Below are 18328 nucleotides of genomic sequence, written 5' to 3' on the forward strand. Positions count from 1 at the left end.
CACATACACACAAACACTTGTGGCGTTATATGTGTGTGTGTGTGGGGGGGGGGTTAGTGAACCAGGAATGGAATAAATTTCCCTTAACATTTAAGCAGCATTTATGAAAAACCCAGTTTAATGAAGAAACAGAGAAAAGAGGTATCCCTCATGAACAGACAACACCGCTATTCAACACAGCATTACAAGTCCTAACCAGAACAATTAGGCAATGCAAACTGAAAAGAAGTTAAAGCTGTCTTTTTTTGGGGCCCAGCAACATAACCCAGTGGCTAAAGTCATAGCCTGGACCACACCAGTTCATGTCCTGGCTGCTCCACTTCTCATCCAGCTCCCTGCTTGTGGCCTGAGAAAGCAGTCGAGGACGGCCCAAAGCCTTGGGACCCTGTACCCGTGTGGGAGACCCGGAAGAGGCTCCTGGCTTTTGATCGGCTGAGCTCTGGCCACTGCAGTCATTTGGGGAGTGAACCAGCAGACAGAAGATCTTTCTCTATATATCTCCTTATCTCTGTATATCTGTCTTTCCAATAAAAATAAATAAACCTTTAAAAAAAGAAGAAGAAGAAGGAACGGGAGACCTGAAGGAAATTTTTGGGAGAAAATATTTGCAAACCACACATCTAAGGGTCTTGTACTGAGACTATACCAAGAACGTTACAAGGGCAAAAAGTCAACTCAAATATAAACTAGACAAAGAACTTGCATAGACACATCTCTAACAAATGTATATGGGGTTAGACCTTTTGGTACAGTTGTTTAAACCATGACCTGTCACCCTGGCAACCCACGTGAGCACCAGTTCAAGTCCCGGCTGCTCCACTTCCAATCCTGCTCCCTGCTAGTGTGCCTGGGAAAGCAGCAGAGGATGGCCCAAGTACTTGGGCCCCAACACCTACATTTAGACACCAGGTGGAATTCCTGACCCTGACTTTGGCCCGGCCCTCACCACTGTGGCCATTTAGAGTGAAGATAAAAGATATATTTCTCTCCCTAACTGTGCCTTTCAAATATTTTTTCAGTGTGTACACAAAATGGCCAACATCAAACGAAATTGCGTTCAACACTACTGATTATTAAGAAAACGCAAATCAAACTTACATTTCAGTCACTAAGATGACTTTAATAATTTTTAAAATGAGAATGTGGAGGAATAGGAGGAATAGTTCAACACTTTTGGAAATGTAAAGTGGTTCATGTTATATATTTGTTTGTTTGTTTGTTTTTTCTTTATTTTTGACAGTCTTTACATAGTTAATTATGGCACAAAGGTTCAAGGGCTACAGGAAAGTGGGTAAGACTGTTACTTCCACATTGCTTTTTTCCTGTATCTGGGTAAGGGGGGAAGTAAAGGGAGAAGCCCCACCCAGTCTCCCACCCATCCCAGGTCCCTGACATGGGGCATGCTCCAATTATCTTGCTCAAGTCATTTTGATAGTTCAACAGTTATAAATTGCTGCCATTCTCACCATTCCAAACACGATGAGGTCGCTGCAGAATCCGCTGACTGACACAGTCCACCTTAGAGCCTCCGTCTGCCCAGTTTTTCACTGCCAACATATGGCTGGGGTAGTTGATTGATTTGTTCTGACCTCTGCTGTGGTGCCAGGTATCCTCTGAGGGTCATGTTATATATTTGAAGAAACTGTTGTTCTTCAAAAAGTTCAAAAACATAAGGGAGGCGCCTCGGGCCCAGCTGGGACACCCATGTCCCTTATCACAGTGCCTGGGGTGGACACCTGCCGCCAGCTCCCAAATCCAGCTTCTACTAATGTGGATCCCTAGGTGGATTCAGGGACTGAGTTCCTGCCACGTAGGAAACCTAGACTGGCTCCCAGCTCCCAACTTCAACACTGGTTCATTTGAGGAGTGAACTAGCGGATCAGAACATTCTCTCTCAAGGACGTCAACAAAATCGCTTCTAAGAAGTCAGATTTGGTGCCTGTGTCAGAATCATCTCAGATATGGAACCTTGCAAACTATATTTTTCATAAGTAGTCCAGATAACTGCCAGGAATAATAAAGTTGAGAACCAGGATCTAATTATAACACAAACTAATGCAAAAGATTAAACGTAAGAATCAAGAGAAACATGACAAGTACTGAATACATGCAACAGAGGAAGTTTAAGAAAGCAAAGCAAAGGGGAAGTATTGAACAAAGAAACATTCACTGATGATTAAAAACTGTTGTAGATTTGATACTGGAAAAAAATTCGAAATCTGAAAGCCATTCTTGTATCTGTAAAGAACACACACAGTGGATAATCTAGAAAGCTAGAACGGGGCAGACAGTTCCGTGATGATGGTTGTTACATAATAATCTTTCAGTAGTTATAGTCAATTTCATTACTTCCACCCTCCACCCTGGTAATCGGACTTCTTGTACCAATATTCAGGTAACCAACATGAATTATTAAATATCACCCCACATTCCGAAGTGCAGGGCCTTTATATTTAGACCCAATTAATACTAGTCTCTAGTAGGCCAACATAAACGAGGGCAGGTAGAATTTTAAAAGATAAATGTCTCAAGATTAAGAAAACTGGGCCCGGCGCGGTGGCGCAAGTGGTTAAAGGTCCTCGCCTTGCACGCCCGGGATCCCATACGGGCGCCGATTCTAATCCCAGCAGCCCCGCTTCCCTTCCGGCTCCCTGCCTGTGGCCTGGGAAAGCAGTCGAGGACGGCCCAAAGCTTTGGGACCCTGCACCCGCGTGGGAGACCCGGAAGAGGCTCCTGGCTTCGGATCGGCATAGTATCGGCCCGTTGCGCTCACTTGGGGAGTGAATCATCGGATGGAGGATCTTCCTCTCTGTCTCTCCTCTCTGTATATCCGCCTTTCCAATGAAAAAATAATAAAAAATAAATAAATAAATAAGATTTATTTATTTATTTGAAAGTCAGATATACAGAGAGGAGAGACAGAGAGGAAGATCTTCCATCCGATGATTCACTCCCCAAGTGAGCGCAACGGGCCGATACTATGCCGATCCGAAGCCAGGAGCCTCCTCTGGGTCTCCCACGCGGGTGCAGGTTCCCAAAGCTTTGGGCCGTCCTCGACTGCTTTCCCAGGCCACAGGCAGGGAGCTGGAAGGGAAGCGGGGCTGCCGGGATTAGAACCGGCGCCCATATGGGATCCCGGGCGTGCAAGGCGAGGACCTTTAACCACTTGCGCCACCGCGCCGGGCCCAATAAATAAATCTTAAAAAAAAAAAAAAGAATGAGAGAAACGAACACAACCAAATGATGCATTACTTCACTTTGTTCTTCATAATGACAACACTTAAAATCTGTTATTTCAACAACTTTCAGGATATGGTGTAAAGCATAATCCCCATACTATACATCAGATCTGATCTTACTGCTCCTGTTTCTGAAGTGTTAAAGATGTAGAATATTGATGAACTGGCATGTCACCCTTGCACAGTGGCCGTGCTAGTCTTCTCTGTATAGTTGTGATTTCATACTAAGAACCAAATTAGGACCTGGTGTGGTGTCCGAGTGGCTAAATTCTCGCCTTGTATGTGCCAGGACACAATATGGGTGCTGGTTCCTATCCTGGCTGCCCCACTTTCCATCCAGCTCCCTGCTTGTGGCCTGGGAAAGCAGTCGAGGACACCACAAATCCTTGGGACCCTGCACCTGTGTGGGAGACCTGGAAGAACTTCCTGGCTTCAGTCTTGGATCAGCGCAGCTCCAGTCATTGCGGCCACTTGGGGAGTGGACCAGCAGACGGAAAATCTTTCTATCTCTCCTTCTCTCTGTAAATCTGACTTTCCAATAAAAATAAATGAATAAACCTTTTTTAAAAATTACACAAATAACACCTGTCCCATGAATGCAAGGGTAGAGCAAAATAAAGAAAATCAATCAAGCATTACACACTGATATGCTGCCTGCAGAGACACAGAAAAGACATTTGACAAAATTCAGGATCTTTTCATGATAAAAAAAAAAAAAAAATGCCCAGCAAAACCATTAAGGCCCCGTGCAAGGCAAACACAAAAGGAACAACATCACAGGATTCAACGGATCTCCCAGAGCAGTCAGAGACAGGGAGGAACGGCGAACAGCGGGCTGAGGGAGGAGACCAGCTGCGGAGCAGGTGTTGAAGGAGCACAGCGCTTCAGACCGCGAGGACAGAGCGGGGCAGGCAGGTCTCTAACGGCTGCACGACAATGTTGACGCACACACATCAATATGGTTATAATGGCACATTGTTATGTTGTATAAATTTTACCACAGTAAATTCACACATACACACAAACACTTGTGGCGTTATATGTGTGTGTGTGTGGGGGGGGGGTTAGTGAACCAGGAATGGAATAAATTTCCCTTAACATTTAAGCAGCATTTATGAAAAACCCAGTTTAATGAAGAAACAGAGAAAAGAGGTATCCCTCATGAACAGACAACACCGCTATTCAACACAGCATTACAAGTCCTAACCAGAACAATTAGGCAATGCAAACTGAAAAGAAGTTAAAGCTGTCTTTTTTTGGGGCCCAGCAACATAACCCAGTGGCTAAAGTCATAGCCTGGACCACACCAGTTCATGTCCTGGCTGCTCCACTTCTCATCCAGCTCCCTGCTTGTGGCCTGAGAAAGCAGTCGAGGACGGCCCAAAGCCTTGGGACCCTGTACCCGTGTGGGAGACCCGGAAGAGGCTCCTGGCTTTTGATCGGCTGAGCTCTGGCCACTGCAGTCATTTGGGGAGTGAACCAGCAGACAGAAGATCTTTCTCTATATATCTCCTTATCTCTGTATATCTGTCTTTCCAATAAAAATAAATAAACCTTTAAAAAAAGAAGAAGAAGAAGGAACGGGAGACCTGAAGGAAATTTTTGGGAGAAAATATTTGCAAACCACACATCTAAGGGTCTTGTACTGAGACTATACCAAGAACGTTACAAGGGCAAAAAGTCAACTCAAATATAAACTAGACAAAGAACTTGCATAGACACATCTCTAACAAATGTATATGGGGTTAGACCTTTTGGTACAGTTGTTTAAACCATGACCTGTCACCCTGGCAACCCACGTGAGCACCAGTTCAAGTCCCGGCTGCTCCACTTCCAATCCTGCTCCCTGCTAGTGTGCCTGGGAAAGCAGCAGAGGATGGCCCAAGTACTTGGGCCCCAACACCTACATTTAGACACCAGGTGGAATTCCTGACCCTGACTTTGGCCCGGCCCTCACCACTGTGGCCATTTAGAGTGAAGATAAAAGATATATTTCTCTCCCTAACTGTGCCTTTCAAATATTTTTTCAGTGTGTACACAAAATGGCCAACATCAAACGAAATTGCGTTCAACACTACTGATTATTAAGAAAACGCAAATCAAACTTACATTTCAGTCACTAAGATGACTTTAATAATTTTTAAAATGAGAATGTGGAGGAATAGGAGGAATAGTTCAACACTTTTGGAAATGTAAAGTGGTTCATGTTATATATTTGTTTGTTTGTTTGTTTTTTCTTTATTTTTGACAGTCTTTACATAGTTAATTATGGCACAAAGGTTCAAGGGCTACAGGAAAGTGGGTAAGACTGTTACTTCCACATTGCTTTTTTCCTGTATCTGGGTAAGGGGGGAAGTAAAGGGAGAAGCCCCACCCAGTCTCCCACCCATCCCAGGTCCCTGACATGGGGCATGCTCCAATTATCTTGCTCAAGTCATTTTGATAGTTCAACAGTTATAAATTGCTGCCATTCTCACCATTCCAAACACGATGAGGTCGCTGCAGAATCCGCTGACTGACACAGTCCACCTTAGAGCCTCCGTCTGCCCAGTTTTTCACTGCCAACATATGGCTGGGGTAGTTGATTGATTTGTTCTGACCTCTGCTGTGGTGCCAGGTATCCTCTGAGGGTCATGTTATATATTTGAAGAAACTGTTGTTCTTCAAAAAGTTCAAAAACATAAGGGAGGCGCCTCGGGCCCAGCTGGGACACCCATGTCCCTTATCACAGTGCCTGGGGTGGACACCTGCCGCCAGCTCCCAAATCCAGCTTCTACTAATGTGGATCCCTAGGTGGATTCAGGGACTGAGTTCCTGCCACGTAGGAAACCTAGACTGGCTCCCAGCTCCCAACTTCAACACTGGTTCATTTGAGGAGTGAACTAGCGGATCAGAACATTCTCTCTCAAGGACGTCAACAAAATCGCTTCTAAGAAGTCAGATTTGGTGCCTGTGTCAGAATCATCTCAGATATGGAACCTTGCAAACTATATTTTTCATAAGTAGTCCAGATAACTGCCAGGAATAATAAAGTTGAGAACCAGGATCTAATTATAACACAAACTAATGCAAAAGATTAAACGTAAGAATCAAGAGAAACATGACAAGTACTGAATACATGCAACAGAGGAAGTTTAAGAAAGCAAAGCAAAGGGGAAGTATTGAACAAAGAAACATTCACTGATGATTAAAAACTGTTGTAGATTTGATACTGGAAAAAAATTCGAAATCTGAAAGCCATTCTTGTATCTGTAAAGAACACACACAGTGGATAATCTAGAAAGCTAGAACGGGGCAGACAGTTCCGTGATGATGGTTGTTACATAATAATCTTTCAGTAGTTATAGTCAATTTCATTACTTCCACCCTCCACCCTGGTAATCGGACTTCTTGTACCAATATTCAGGTAACCAACATGAATTATTAAATATCACCCCACATTCCGAAGTGCAGGGCCTTTATATTTAGACCCAATTAATACTAGTCTCTAGTAGGCCAACATAAACGAGGGCAGGTAGAATTTTAAAAGATAAATGTCTCAAGATTAAGAAAACTGGGCCCGGCGCGGTGGCGCAAGTGGTTAAAGGTCCTCGCCTTGCACGCCCGGGATCCCATACGGGCGCCGATTCTAATCCCAGCAGCCCCGCTTCCCTTCCGGCTCCCTGCCTGTGGCCTGGGAAAGCAGTCGAGGACGGCCCAAAGCTTTGGGACCCTGCACCCGCGTGGGAGACCCGGAAGAGGCTCCTGGCTTCGGATCGGCATAGTATCGGCCCGTTGCGCTCACTTGGGGAGTGAATCATCGGATGGAGGATCTTCCTCTCTGTCTCTCCTCTCTGTATATCCGCCTTTCCAATGAAAAAATAATAAAAAATAAATAAATAAATAAGATTTATTTATTTATTTGAAAGTCAGATATACAGAGAGGAGAGACAGAGAGGAAGATCTTCCATCCGATGATTCACTCCCCAAGTGAGCGCAACGGGCCGATACTATGCCGATCCGAAGCCAGGAGCCTCCTCTGGGTCTCCCACGCGGGTGCAGGTTCCCAAAGCTTTGGGCCGTCCTCGACTGCTTTCCCAGGCCACAGGCAGGGAGCTGGAAGGGAAGCGGGGCTGCCGGGATTAGAACCGGCGCCCATATGGGATCCCGGGCGTGCAAGGCGAGGACCTTTAACCACTTGCGCCACCGCGCCGGGCCCAATAAATAAATCTTAAAAAAAAAAAAAAGAATGAGAGAAACGAACACAACCAAATGATGCATTACTTCACTTTGTTCTTCATAATGACAACACTTAAAATCTGTTATTTCAACAACTTTCAGGATATGGTGTAAAGCATAATCCCCATACTATACATCAGATCTGATCTTACTGCTCCTGTTTCTGAAGTGTTAAAGATGTAGAATATTGATGAACTGGCATGTCACCCTTGCACAGTGGCCGTGCTAGTCTTCTCTGTATAGTTGTGATTTCATACTAAGAACCAAATTAGGACCTGGTGTGGTGTCCGAGTGGCTAAATTCTCGCCTTGTATGTGCCAGGACACAATATGGGTGCTGGTTCCTATCCTGGCTGCCCCACTTTCCATCCAGCTCCCTGCTTGTGGCCTGGGAAAGCAGTCGAGGACACCACAAATCCTTGGGACCCTGCACCTGTGTGGGAGACCTGGAAGAACTTCCTGGCTTCAGTCTTGGATCAGCGCAGCTCCAGTCATTGCGGCCACTTGGGGAGTGGACCAGCAGACGGAAAATCTTTCTATCTCTCCTTCTCTCTGTAAATCTGACTTTCCAATAAAAATAAATGAATAAACCTTTTTTAAAAATTACACAAATAACACCTGTCCCATGAATGCAAGGGTAGAGCAAAATAAAGAAAATCAATCAAGCATTACACACTGATATGCTGCCTGCAGAGACACAGAAAAGACATTTGACAAAATTCAGGATCTTTTCATGATAAAAAAAAAAAAAAAATGCCCAGCAAAACCATTAAGGCCCCGTGTGCCCAGCAAAACCATTAAGGCCCCGTGCAAGGCAAACACAAAAGGAACAACATCACAGGATTCAACGGATCTCCCAGAGCAGTCAGAGACAGGGAGGAACGGCGAACAGCGGGCTGAGGGAGGAGACCAGCTGCGGAGCAGGTGTTGAAGGAGCACAGCGCTTCAGACCGCGAGGACAGAGCGGGGCAGGCAGGTCTCTAACGGCTGCACGACAATGTTGACGCACACACATCAATATGGTTATAATGGCACATTGTTATGTTGTATAAATTTTACCACAGTAAATTCACACATGCGCACAAACACTTGTGGCGTTGTATGTGTGTGGGGGGGTTTTAGTGAACCAGGAATGGAATAAATTTCCCTTAACATTTAAGCAGCATTTATGAAAAACCCAGTTTAATGAAGAAACAGAGAAAAGAGGTATCCCTCATGAACAGACAACACCGCTATTCAACACAGCATTACAAGTCCTAACCAGAACAATTAGGCAATGCAAACTGAAAAGAAGTTAAAGCTGTCTTTTTTTGGGGCCCAGCAACATAACCCAGTGGCTAAAGTCATAGCCTGGACCACACCAGTTCATGTCCTGGCTGCTCCACTTCTCATCCAGCTCCCTGCTTGTGGCCTGAGAAAGCAGTCGAGGACGGCCCAAAGCCTTGGGACCCTGTACCCGTGTGGGAGACCCGGAAGAGGCTCCTGGCTTTTGATCGGCTGAGCTCTGGCCACTGCAGTCATTTGGGGAGTGAACCAGCAGACAGAAGATCTTTCTCTATATATCTCCTTATCTCTGTATATCTGTCTTTCCAATAAAAATAAATAAACCTTTAAAAAAAGAAGAAGAAGAAGGAACGGGAGACCTGAAGGAAATTTTTGGGAGAAAATATTTGCAAACCACACATCTAAGGGTCTTGTACTGAGACTATACCAAGAACGTTACAAGGGCAAAAAGTCAACTCAAATATAAACTAGACAAAGAACTTGCATAGACACATCTCTAACAAATGTATATGGGGTTAGACCTTTTGGTACAGTTGTTTAAACCATGACCTGTCACCCTGGCAACCCACGTGAGCACCAGTTCAAGTCCCGGCTGCTCCACTTCCAATCCTGCTCCCTGCTAGTGTGCCTGGGAAAGCAGCAGAGGATGGCCCAAGTACTTGGGCCCCAACACCTACATTTAGACACCAGGTGGAATTCCTGACCCTGACTTTGGCCCGGCCCTCACCACTGTGGCCATTTAGAGTGAAGATAAAAGATATATTTCTCTCCCTAACTGTGCCTTTCAAATATTTTTTCAGTGTGTACACAAAATGGCCAACATCAAACGAAATTGCGTTCAACACTACTGATTATTAAGAAAACGCAAATCAAACTTACATTTCAGTCACTAAGATGACTTTAATAATTTTTAAAATGAGAATGTGGAGGAATAGGAGGAATAGTTCAACACTTTTGGAAATGTAAAGTGGTTCATGTTATATATTTGTTTGTTTGTTTGTTTTTTCTTTATTTTTGACAGTCTTTACATAGTTAATTATGGCACAAAGGTTCAAGGGCTACAGGAAAGTGGGTAAGACTGTTACTTCCACATTGCTTTTTTCCTGTATCTGGGTAAGGGGGGAAGTAAAGGGAGAAGCCCCACCCAGTCTCCCACCCATCCCAGGTCCCTGACATGGGGCATGCTCCAATTATCTTGCTCAAGTCATTTTGATAGTTCAACAGTTATAAATTGCTGCCATTCTCACCATTCCAAACACGATGAGGTCGCTGCAGAATCCGCTGACTGACACAGTCCACCTTAGAGCCTCCGTCTGCCCAGTTTTTCACTGCCAACATATGGCTGGGGTAGTTGATTGATTTGTTCTGACCTCTGCTGTGGTGCCAGGTATCCTCTGAGGGTCATGTTATATATTTGAAGAAACTGTTGTTCTTCAAAAAGTTCAAAAACATAAGGGAGGCGCCTCGGGCCCAGCTGGGACACCCATGTCCCTTATCACAGTGCCTGGGGTGGACACCTGCCGCCAGCTCCCAAATCCAGCTTCTACTAATGTGGATCCCTAGGTGGATTCAGGGACTGAGTTCCTGCCACGTAGGAAACCTAGACTGGCTCCCAGCTCCCAACTTCAACACTGGTTCATTTGAGGAGTGAACTAGCGGATCAGAACATTCTCTCTCAAGGACGTCAACAAAATCGCTTCTAAGAAGTCAGATTTGGTGCCTGTGTCAGAATCATCTCAGATATGGAACCTTGCAAACTATATTTTTCATAAGTAGTCCAGATAACTGCCAGGAATAATAAAGTTGAGAACCAGGATCTAATTATAACACAAACTAATGCAAAAGATTAAACGTAAGAATCAAGAGAAACATGACAAGTACTGAATACATGCAACAGAGGAAGTTTAAGAAAGCAAAGCAAAGGGGAAGTATTGAACAAAGAAACATTCACTGATGATTAAAAACTGTTGTAGATTTGATACTGGAAAAAAATTCGAAATCTGAAAGCCATTCTTGTATCTGTAAAGAACACACACAGTGGATAATCTAGAAAGCTAGAACGGGGCAGACAGTTCCGTGATGATGGTTGTTACATAATAATCTTTCAGTAGTTATAGTCAATTTCATTACTTCCACCCTCCACCCTGGTAATCGGACTTCTTGTACCAATATTCAGGTAACCAACATGAATTATTAAATATCACCCCACATTCCGAAGTGCAGGGCCTTTATATTTAGACCCAATTAATACTAGTCTCTAGTAGGCCAACATAAACGAGGGCAGGTAGAATTTTAAAAGATAAATGTCTCAAGATTAAGAAAACTGGGCCCGGCGCGGTGGCGCAAGTGGTTAAAGGTCCTCGCCTTGCACGCCCGGGATCCCATACGGGCGCCGATTCTAATCCCAGCAGCCCCGCTTCCCTTCCGGCTCCCTGCCTGTGGCCTGGGAAAGCAGTCGAGGACGGCCCAAAGCTTTGGGACCCTGCACCCGCGTGGGAGACCCGGAAGAGGCTCCTGGCTTCGGATCGGCATAGTATCGGCCCGTTGCGCTCACTTGGGGAGTGAATCATCGGATGGAGGATCTTCCTCTCTGTCTCTCCTCTCTGTATATCCGCCTTTCCAATAAAAAAATAATAAAAATAAATCTTTAAAAAAAAAAAGATTAAGAAAACTGCATGACAGAACTTGAATTATTCTGAAAATCACTAAAACAAACTATAAGCAAAGATTCCTGAAGATACAAATATTAAGCTCAACATAGAAAGTTCACTCGGGGGCCCGGTGGCATGGCCTAGCATCTAAAGTCCTCGCGTTGGAGACAGGATCCCTTATGGGCGCCGGTTCTAATCCTGGCAGCTCCACTTCTCATCCAGCTTCCTGCTTGTGGCCTGGGAAAGCAGTCAAGGAGGGCCCAATGCTTTGGGGTTCTGCACCCATATGTGGGAGACCTGGAAGAAGTTCCTGGCTCCTGGCTCCGGATAGGTGGATCAGCACAGCACCAGCCGTTGTGTTCACTTGGGGAGTGAATCATCGGATGGAAGATCTTCCTTTCTGTCTCTCCTCTTCTCTGTATATCTGACTTTGTAATAAAAATAAATAAGTCTATTTTTTCAAAAAAGTTCACTCTGAACCAGTGGGAATTTCCAAAAATTGAAACTCCGGATAACTCTCAAAGGATCTCACGACCAGAATGAAAAATGGCCACTTTCCCCATCTCATCCCTTACAAACTCATACACCCAATAAGAAAAGCATCTAGTTCAAAATCTCTTAGTTCACTTATTTGGAAAATGCAACTACAGTAAATCTAAACTGTGACTGTAAGGTGCTTCAATAGATCTGCACGATTCTTGCAAATCTATAAATGAAAAACAGACAACTGGAAGAATGAAACCGCCAACAAATGCTAAGTTATACAGAAAACTACGCTGCTCTCCGTAATTTAAACTATTAGCATTCACCAAGAAGCATCTCAAAGTTACAGTCTCCTAAGTCAGACTTAAAGCGAGCTGGCGTGCAGGAACCGCCACGTCAATTTCTAGACCAAGATCCCTCATGTCGTTCCAACAAGCACTCAACCATCATCAAGAACCCCCAGGTCTGCCACCCCCTGACATCCTTCACGGGCTCAGTGTAACCCACAAATCTAGCCTCGTCCCCCAAAACACGCGCACAACCATCGGTTCCCAAGTCTCCCACACAGCCCCCAAAACATGCCCGTGGCTGCTCATGAGGGGCCACTCTCCCTTCCTCAGGGAGCCGGCAGGTCACATTGCCCACAATCTTTTCCCGTTTCGTCCGCAACACTCACTGCCCCGCGCAACAACAGAACAAGTCTCCCGCCCGCCCCCTGCCCCAACGCGGACGGCTCCGCTCCGTTCCCCCTTCCTTCCCTTTCTGCCTCTGGGACCCCCGGAGGCGTAGTCACTCACCTCATGCTGTAGGCTCCAGCGCCCAATTCCTGGCCGATCCCGGACAGGCTGGCATCAAAGTCCTGCACCAGTCCGGATTCGATCACTTCATCCGCCAGGGGCAGCTTCAGCGCCCAGGCCATCCTGGCTCTTCCCGTGCCTCAGGAGACACTTCTCGTGGGTACAAAGGCGCGGCGCGTGGTTCTCCTCGGCAGAAAACTCGGCAGCGAGCGCCGCCCGGCCACCCCGAGCCCACCTGACACGCTCGTGGCTGCCCCCTCAGCCCAGCTCTCCGGAGCCCCGCTCCTCCTCACTTGCCCGGCAGGCTCCGCCGGCTCTCCCCCGGCGTGCAGCGCCCGCCACCCGCCGCCAGCCCCGCGCCCGTCACCGCCTCCCGCCGCCTCCCCGCCTCCTTCTGCAGGGACCCCTCGTCTCCCTCCGGGGACCCGCTCTCTGGCCCCTCCAGGCCTCGCTTCCGGTCAGCCCTAAGATCACTTCCGGTCAGCCCTTCTCCCCGTCACGGCTCTCAGTACCCAGTGCAGGCGTCCGTGGAGCCCGCTCCCCGCCCTCCGCAGCCCGCCCTGACCCCGAAACATGGAGGGAGAAAGTCCAGCCCGGGACTGGAACCCGGACTCTCCAGGGGCCCTGCACGGCCCGCCGCGCCGGCCCCAGCCAATCATGGCGCCCTCTCCCAGGGCCGGCCTGGGGAGCGTGCCGTCACGCAGTCCCTCTCCAATAAGGAGGAGACGTGTGCGGGGTCGGCGGCGCTGATAGGCTGGCTGCGGCCCGGCGCCCCGCCCCCGGGGGTGCTCTGCGTGCTCTCTTGAAGGGTCCGGGCGCGCGGCAGCTGTGTGGTCCGTGTGTGTCTCCTCGCGAGGGCCGTGGGGGACCCGCCGTGTCCCCCCCGGGTGTCTCGCGAGGGCCGTGGGGGACCCGCCGTGTCCCCCCGGGTGTCTCGCCAAGGCCGTGGGGGACCCGCTGTGTCCCCCGGGTGTCTTGCGAGGCCCATGGGGGACCATGGCGGGACGCGCAGTGTCTCGCGAGGCCCGTGGGGGACCCGCCGTGTCCCCCCGGGTGTCTCGCGAAGCCCGTGGGGGACCATGGCGGGACGCGCGGTGTCTCCTCAGGAGGGCCGGGGGGACCCGCCGAGGCAGCGGCTTGAAGGACCTCACTCCTGGCCCTGGCGAACCGTCTGCCCAGTACTCCCGCCGGGCGTGCTTTTGCTGGGTTCATTCCCCTTTTCCTTGAACATCGCCGAAGTTCCCATTCCTCATCAGTCGCCTTCCACCTTCTCCCCAGTGCGTGTGAACACAGAATTATGAGATGGGGTGTTTTTTTAAAAAGCTTGTGAGGAACGTGTGCTTGTTGGTGACTTTCCTGCCGTAGAGGTGGTCCTTGTGCCGCAACGGCCTGGCTGAGATGCATACAGGCCAGTGTTGGTACTGGGTTAAGTCCCCACCCGGCCCCCTACGAATGACCCTGGGGAAGCAGCAGAAGATGGTCCACAGGGCGTGGGCCTCTGCAACCCGTGCCGCAAACCGGAAAGCAACTCCAGCCTTCTGGCTCTGGCATGGACAGTGTGGTCATTTGGGGAGTGAACCAATGGATGGAAGATTCTCTCTTTTCCCTCTCTCTGTAACTCTGCCCTTTGATTAAATAAAAATAAATATTTCTTTTAGAAAGTAAAATTTCTTAAACCCTCCTGAGTTCCAGGTTCCTCTTTTGTAGTGAGATCTACTTCCTTTGACGATGGTCATTATCAGCCAACTTCAAGACAATCTTGTAATGAGAATTCTATCGGAAAGGATAATGACCCTTATTTTACTAATGAAACATGGTTAAAGGCTTAAGTTGCCAGAGCTCAATTATCTTACCAACCGCAAAAAATCATTTTTAGAGCTGCTGCAGTTTTTGATACTAGACTGCCAATATTGTACAAATTTCTGGTTCTGTCCCAAAACCTGATACCATAATAATCCGCCTTGAGTGATTCTTTACATATGTTTGTTTCACTCAAAAGTCTGTGAACTAAAGAATGGGGCGTAAGTTTTATTGACTATGTGTTCTAAATAGCTCCTGCTGTAGTTCCTATGTTCAACATTACTTTTTAAAAATTTTATATATTTTTATTTTGAATTTTTGAATTATGTGGTGCAATGTCGTATAGTCTGGGATTCCCCCCAAACTCCCACCCCCTGACAAATTTTCCCCATTTCACTACAATGGTATGGTGCTTCATAAGGAATCACAATTCCATCAGTCTCTTATTTAAGTGTACCCCGACATTGCTGGTACAATGTCAGACAGTCCAGCATCCCATTGTCTACACATGTCCAACAGTTTCATTGGGAATCCATCTTTCATCTGGAAGCAGGGATGCATGTTGCCTTATACCCCCACATCTGGATATGGTAGACCCCAGTACTCCATCACTATACATTTCCATAATTGAGAAGCCATGAAACAAGGTCAACCACTGGTATGAGTTAGAACAACAACAACAATGACGACGACAAAAACAAATCACAGCACAAAGAAAAACGCACCACTGACTAACACACACGGGTGACAAAAAAGGAAACACAAAAGTCTCTTGGGAAAAATGATGCCACCATGTAATCCATGAACCAGCAATGAATTCAACAAGAGAAAAGAATGCTCAGTGAAATGAGTCAATCACAAAAGAACAAATACCATATGTTCTTTCTTATATAAGAAAACCAGCATGGAAAGAATAACTTTGCAGAATAACCTCAATAATCCGATCCATAGTGCGGTTTTTTTGTTTGTTTGTTTGGTTGGTTGGTTTTTTTGTTTTGGCTGCGTCTCATGTGTTTTGGTGTTTTTTTTTATCTCAGTTTTATTTATTTCGGCATTACTTTTTAAAAATTGTTTATTGTATTTTAAAAATGAACTAATAAAAGAATAAAGAAATAGATAGGCATAAAGTTGACAAACTGCCCTGAGAGGTTTCTCTCAAGGTTTTAGGCTTTAAACTTCTCTTGGTAAATCCGTGAATCCTAGTATTGATTCACTTTTCAGACATTCAGTCTTCAAGTCACTTATTCTTCTTGTGAACAAATTTTATCTCAAGGGCCCTGGCGTGGTAGCCTAATGGCTAAAGTCCTCACTTGCATGTGCCAGGATCCCATGTGGATGCCAGTTTGTTTCCCGGTTGCTCCACTTCCCATCCAGCTCCCTTTTTATGGACTGGGAAAGAGAAGAGGATGGAACACAGCAATGCGATCCTGCACCCACGTGGGAGACCCAGAAGAGGCTCCTGGCTCCTGGCTTTGGTCAACTCAGTTCCAACCATTGCAGTCACTTATAAAGTGAATCAGCAGATGAAAGATCTTTCTTGCTACCTCTTCTTCTTTCTGTAAATCTACCTTTCAAATAAAAAAATAAATAGATATTTTAAGAAAGATTTTTATAGAGGGCCATAGTGCATAAAACCAACACCTGTAATCTCTGCATGAAAGATCTTTTTAGGTCAAGCCTTCTGGGAGTTCTGGGTTCCTGCTGGATGTTGTTTCACAATCCGTACTCTAGATTAGAAAAATTTTTCCTTATTATTTCACTAAATACATTTGTAAACCCAGCTTGTTTTTCTATACCTTCTGGGACTCCAATAGCTCTTTTTTTTTTTTTTAAGATTTATTTATTTTTATTGCAAAGTCAGATATACAGACAGAGGAGGAGAGACAGAGAGGAAGCTCTGTCCATCCGATGGTTTACTCCCCAAGTGGCCACAACTGCTAGAGTTGAGCCAATCCGAAGCCAGGAGCTTTTTCCAGGTCTCCCATGCGTGGGTGCAGGATCCTAAGGCTTTGGGCCATCCTCAACTGCTTTCCCAGGCCACAAGCAGGGAGCTAGATGGGAAGCAGGGCTGCTGGGATTACAACCGGCGCCCATTTGGGATCCTAGCACAAGGCGAAGACTTTAGCCACTAGGCCACGGTGCAGGGCAGGCCCTTCAAAACACTTATAAAATTCTTTAGTGACTCATAAATCATACAGTAGCATCATTTTCTTCAAGAAGATTCTTGATTTTCTTTTTCATTTCTTTTGCGACACATTAGTCATCTGGTAACATTTAACTTTATGGCATTGTAAATTTCTATTTTTCTTCCTGCTGTTGATTTTGTACTGTGGCTTTTCATTTAAAGGGTTGTACAGTAACTGTGTAATGGAGACTATCATATCCAAATGTGAAGATACAATGCAGTATGCATCTTTACTTCCAGACCAAAGGTGGACTCTCAATGAAACTGTTCACTATATCTTTTTTTAAAAAAAGATTTATTTATTTTTATTGAAAAGTCAGATATATAGAGAGGATGATAGCAGAGAGGAAGATCTTCCATCCGACGATTCACTCCCCAAGTGACCACAACAGCCAGTGTTGTGCCAATTCAAAGCCAGGAGCTAGGAGCCTCCTCCTGGTCTCCCACATGGGTGCAGGGTCCCAAGGCTTTGGGCCATCCTGGACTGCTTTCCCAGGCCACAAACAGGGTGGTGGATGGATGGGAAGTGGAGCTGCCAGGATCCTGGAGTGTTCTAGGTGAGGACTTTAGATACTAGCCCATCGCGCCAGGCTCATATTCACTGTATCTTGACAATAAGATGCTGGATTCTCTGCCATTGTCCATGCCACAATGATGGACATATGACTGTGTATGAAGAACTATGCTATAGTAATAATATAGGGAACTCAGTGGCTGGGAGGGAATTTGAGGAGGAGCGAAGGGAGGTCCTAGGGCCCATGAAACTATATCATAAAATGATGATAATAATAATTTTTACCTCTTTTTATTAAAGAGGTAAAAATAATAAACAATTTGAGGTGGTGGTCATATCTAAGGAAATTCATCAATATGAGCTGGAGAAGAAACAAAACATATAACAGTTATTGTAGTGAACTTACTTAAGTTGAGTGGTAGATCCATGGGTAGTAATTACTTCATCTTTATGCTTCAAAACTTGCCCAAAAAAAATGTATTCTTTTCTTTTTTAATACACGAATTTGAAAGGCGGATAGAGGGAGACATGGAGAGAAGTCTTCCATGCACAAGTTCATTCCCCAGATACAACAGCAGCGTGTGGGCCAGGCCCAAGCCAGGAGCCTAATATGCAATCCAGGTGTTCTATTGAGAAGGCAGAAACGCAACTAAAGGAGGCATCACCTGGGACCTCCAGGGTGTGCACTAGCAAGTGGTTGGTGATGAGTATAGATTAGCACCCATCCTAAGACAAAATCAATTACCTCGGAGGGCTGAGGGCTCAGTCTCCTTGAGTCAGGGAGTCCCCCGCGTCCCTTCTCACTTAGTTCTCGTTGCTGGGTTTCCACGCCAATCCCTGTTTTTTTTTTTTTTTTTTTTTCCTCTCCTGGTGCAGGAAGAGAGCAGGGACCAATGTTGTGGCATAGCAAGTAAAGCTGCTGCTTGCAGTGCCACCATTACCATATAGGCGCTGGTTCAAGTCCCAGCTGCTCCACTTCCAATGCAGCTCCTCACTAATGGCCCTGGGAAGATTGCCTAAGTCATTGGGTCCCTGCACCCACGTGGGAGACCCAGAAGAAGACCAGAGCTCCTGCCTTTGGTCTGATACATTCAGCCATTGCAGCCATTTGAGGAATGAACCAGCAGGTGCAAGATCTCTCTCTTTCTTCCTTCCTCT

General features: G+C 46.2%; 1 protein-coding gene and 2 non-coding genes across 6 annotated transcripts in view; all 3 read right to left on the minus strand.

Annotated features, from left to right (window-relative positions):
* Nucleotides 1–12939, minus strand: part of TFCP2 (transcription factor CP2) — a 67488-nt gene extending 54549 nt beyond the window's left edge. For all 4 annotated transcript variants that reach the window (XM_040979211.1, XM_040979207.1, XM_040979209.1 and 1 more), the window contains exon 1: nucleotides 12672–12939. In XM_040979211.1, the coding sequence (XP_040835145.1) occupies nucleotides 12672–12793 (122 nt within the window). In that variant the 5' untranslated portion in view covers nucleotides 12794–12939. The remainder of the gene's footprint in view (nucleotides 1–12671) is intronic.
* On the minus strand, nucleotides 3381–3483 carry LOC121164029. The gene has a single exon (XR_005884997.1). It is a non-coding gene; the product is annotated as a U6 spliceosomal RNA (small nuclear RNA).
* Nucleotides 7631–7733, minus strand: LOC121164036. The gene has a single exon (XR_005884999.1). It is a non-coding gene; the product is annotated as a U6 spliceosomal RNA (small nuclear RNA).
* Nucleotides 12940–18328: the final 5389 nt, after the last annotated feature.

This window comes from Ochotona curzoniae, unplaced genomic scaffold (genome assembly GCF_017591425.1).
Source record: "Ochotona curzoniae isolate NIBS_2020 unplaced genomic scaffold, NIBS_Ocur_1.0 contig_1014, whole genome shotgun sequence".
Taxonomy (NCBI): domain Eukaryota; kingdom Metazoa; phylum Chordata; class Mammalia; order Lagomorpha; family Ochotonidae; genus Ochotona; species Ochotona curzoniae.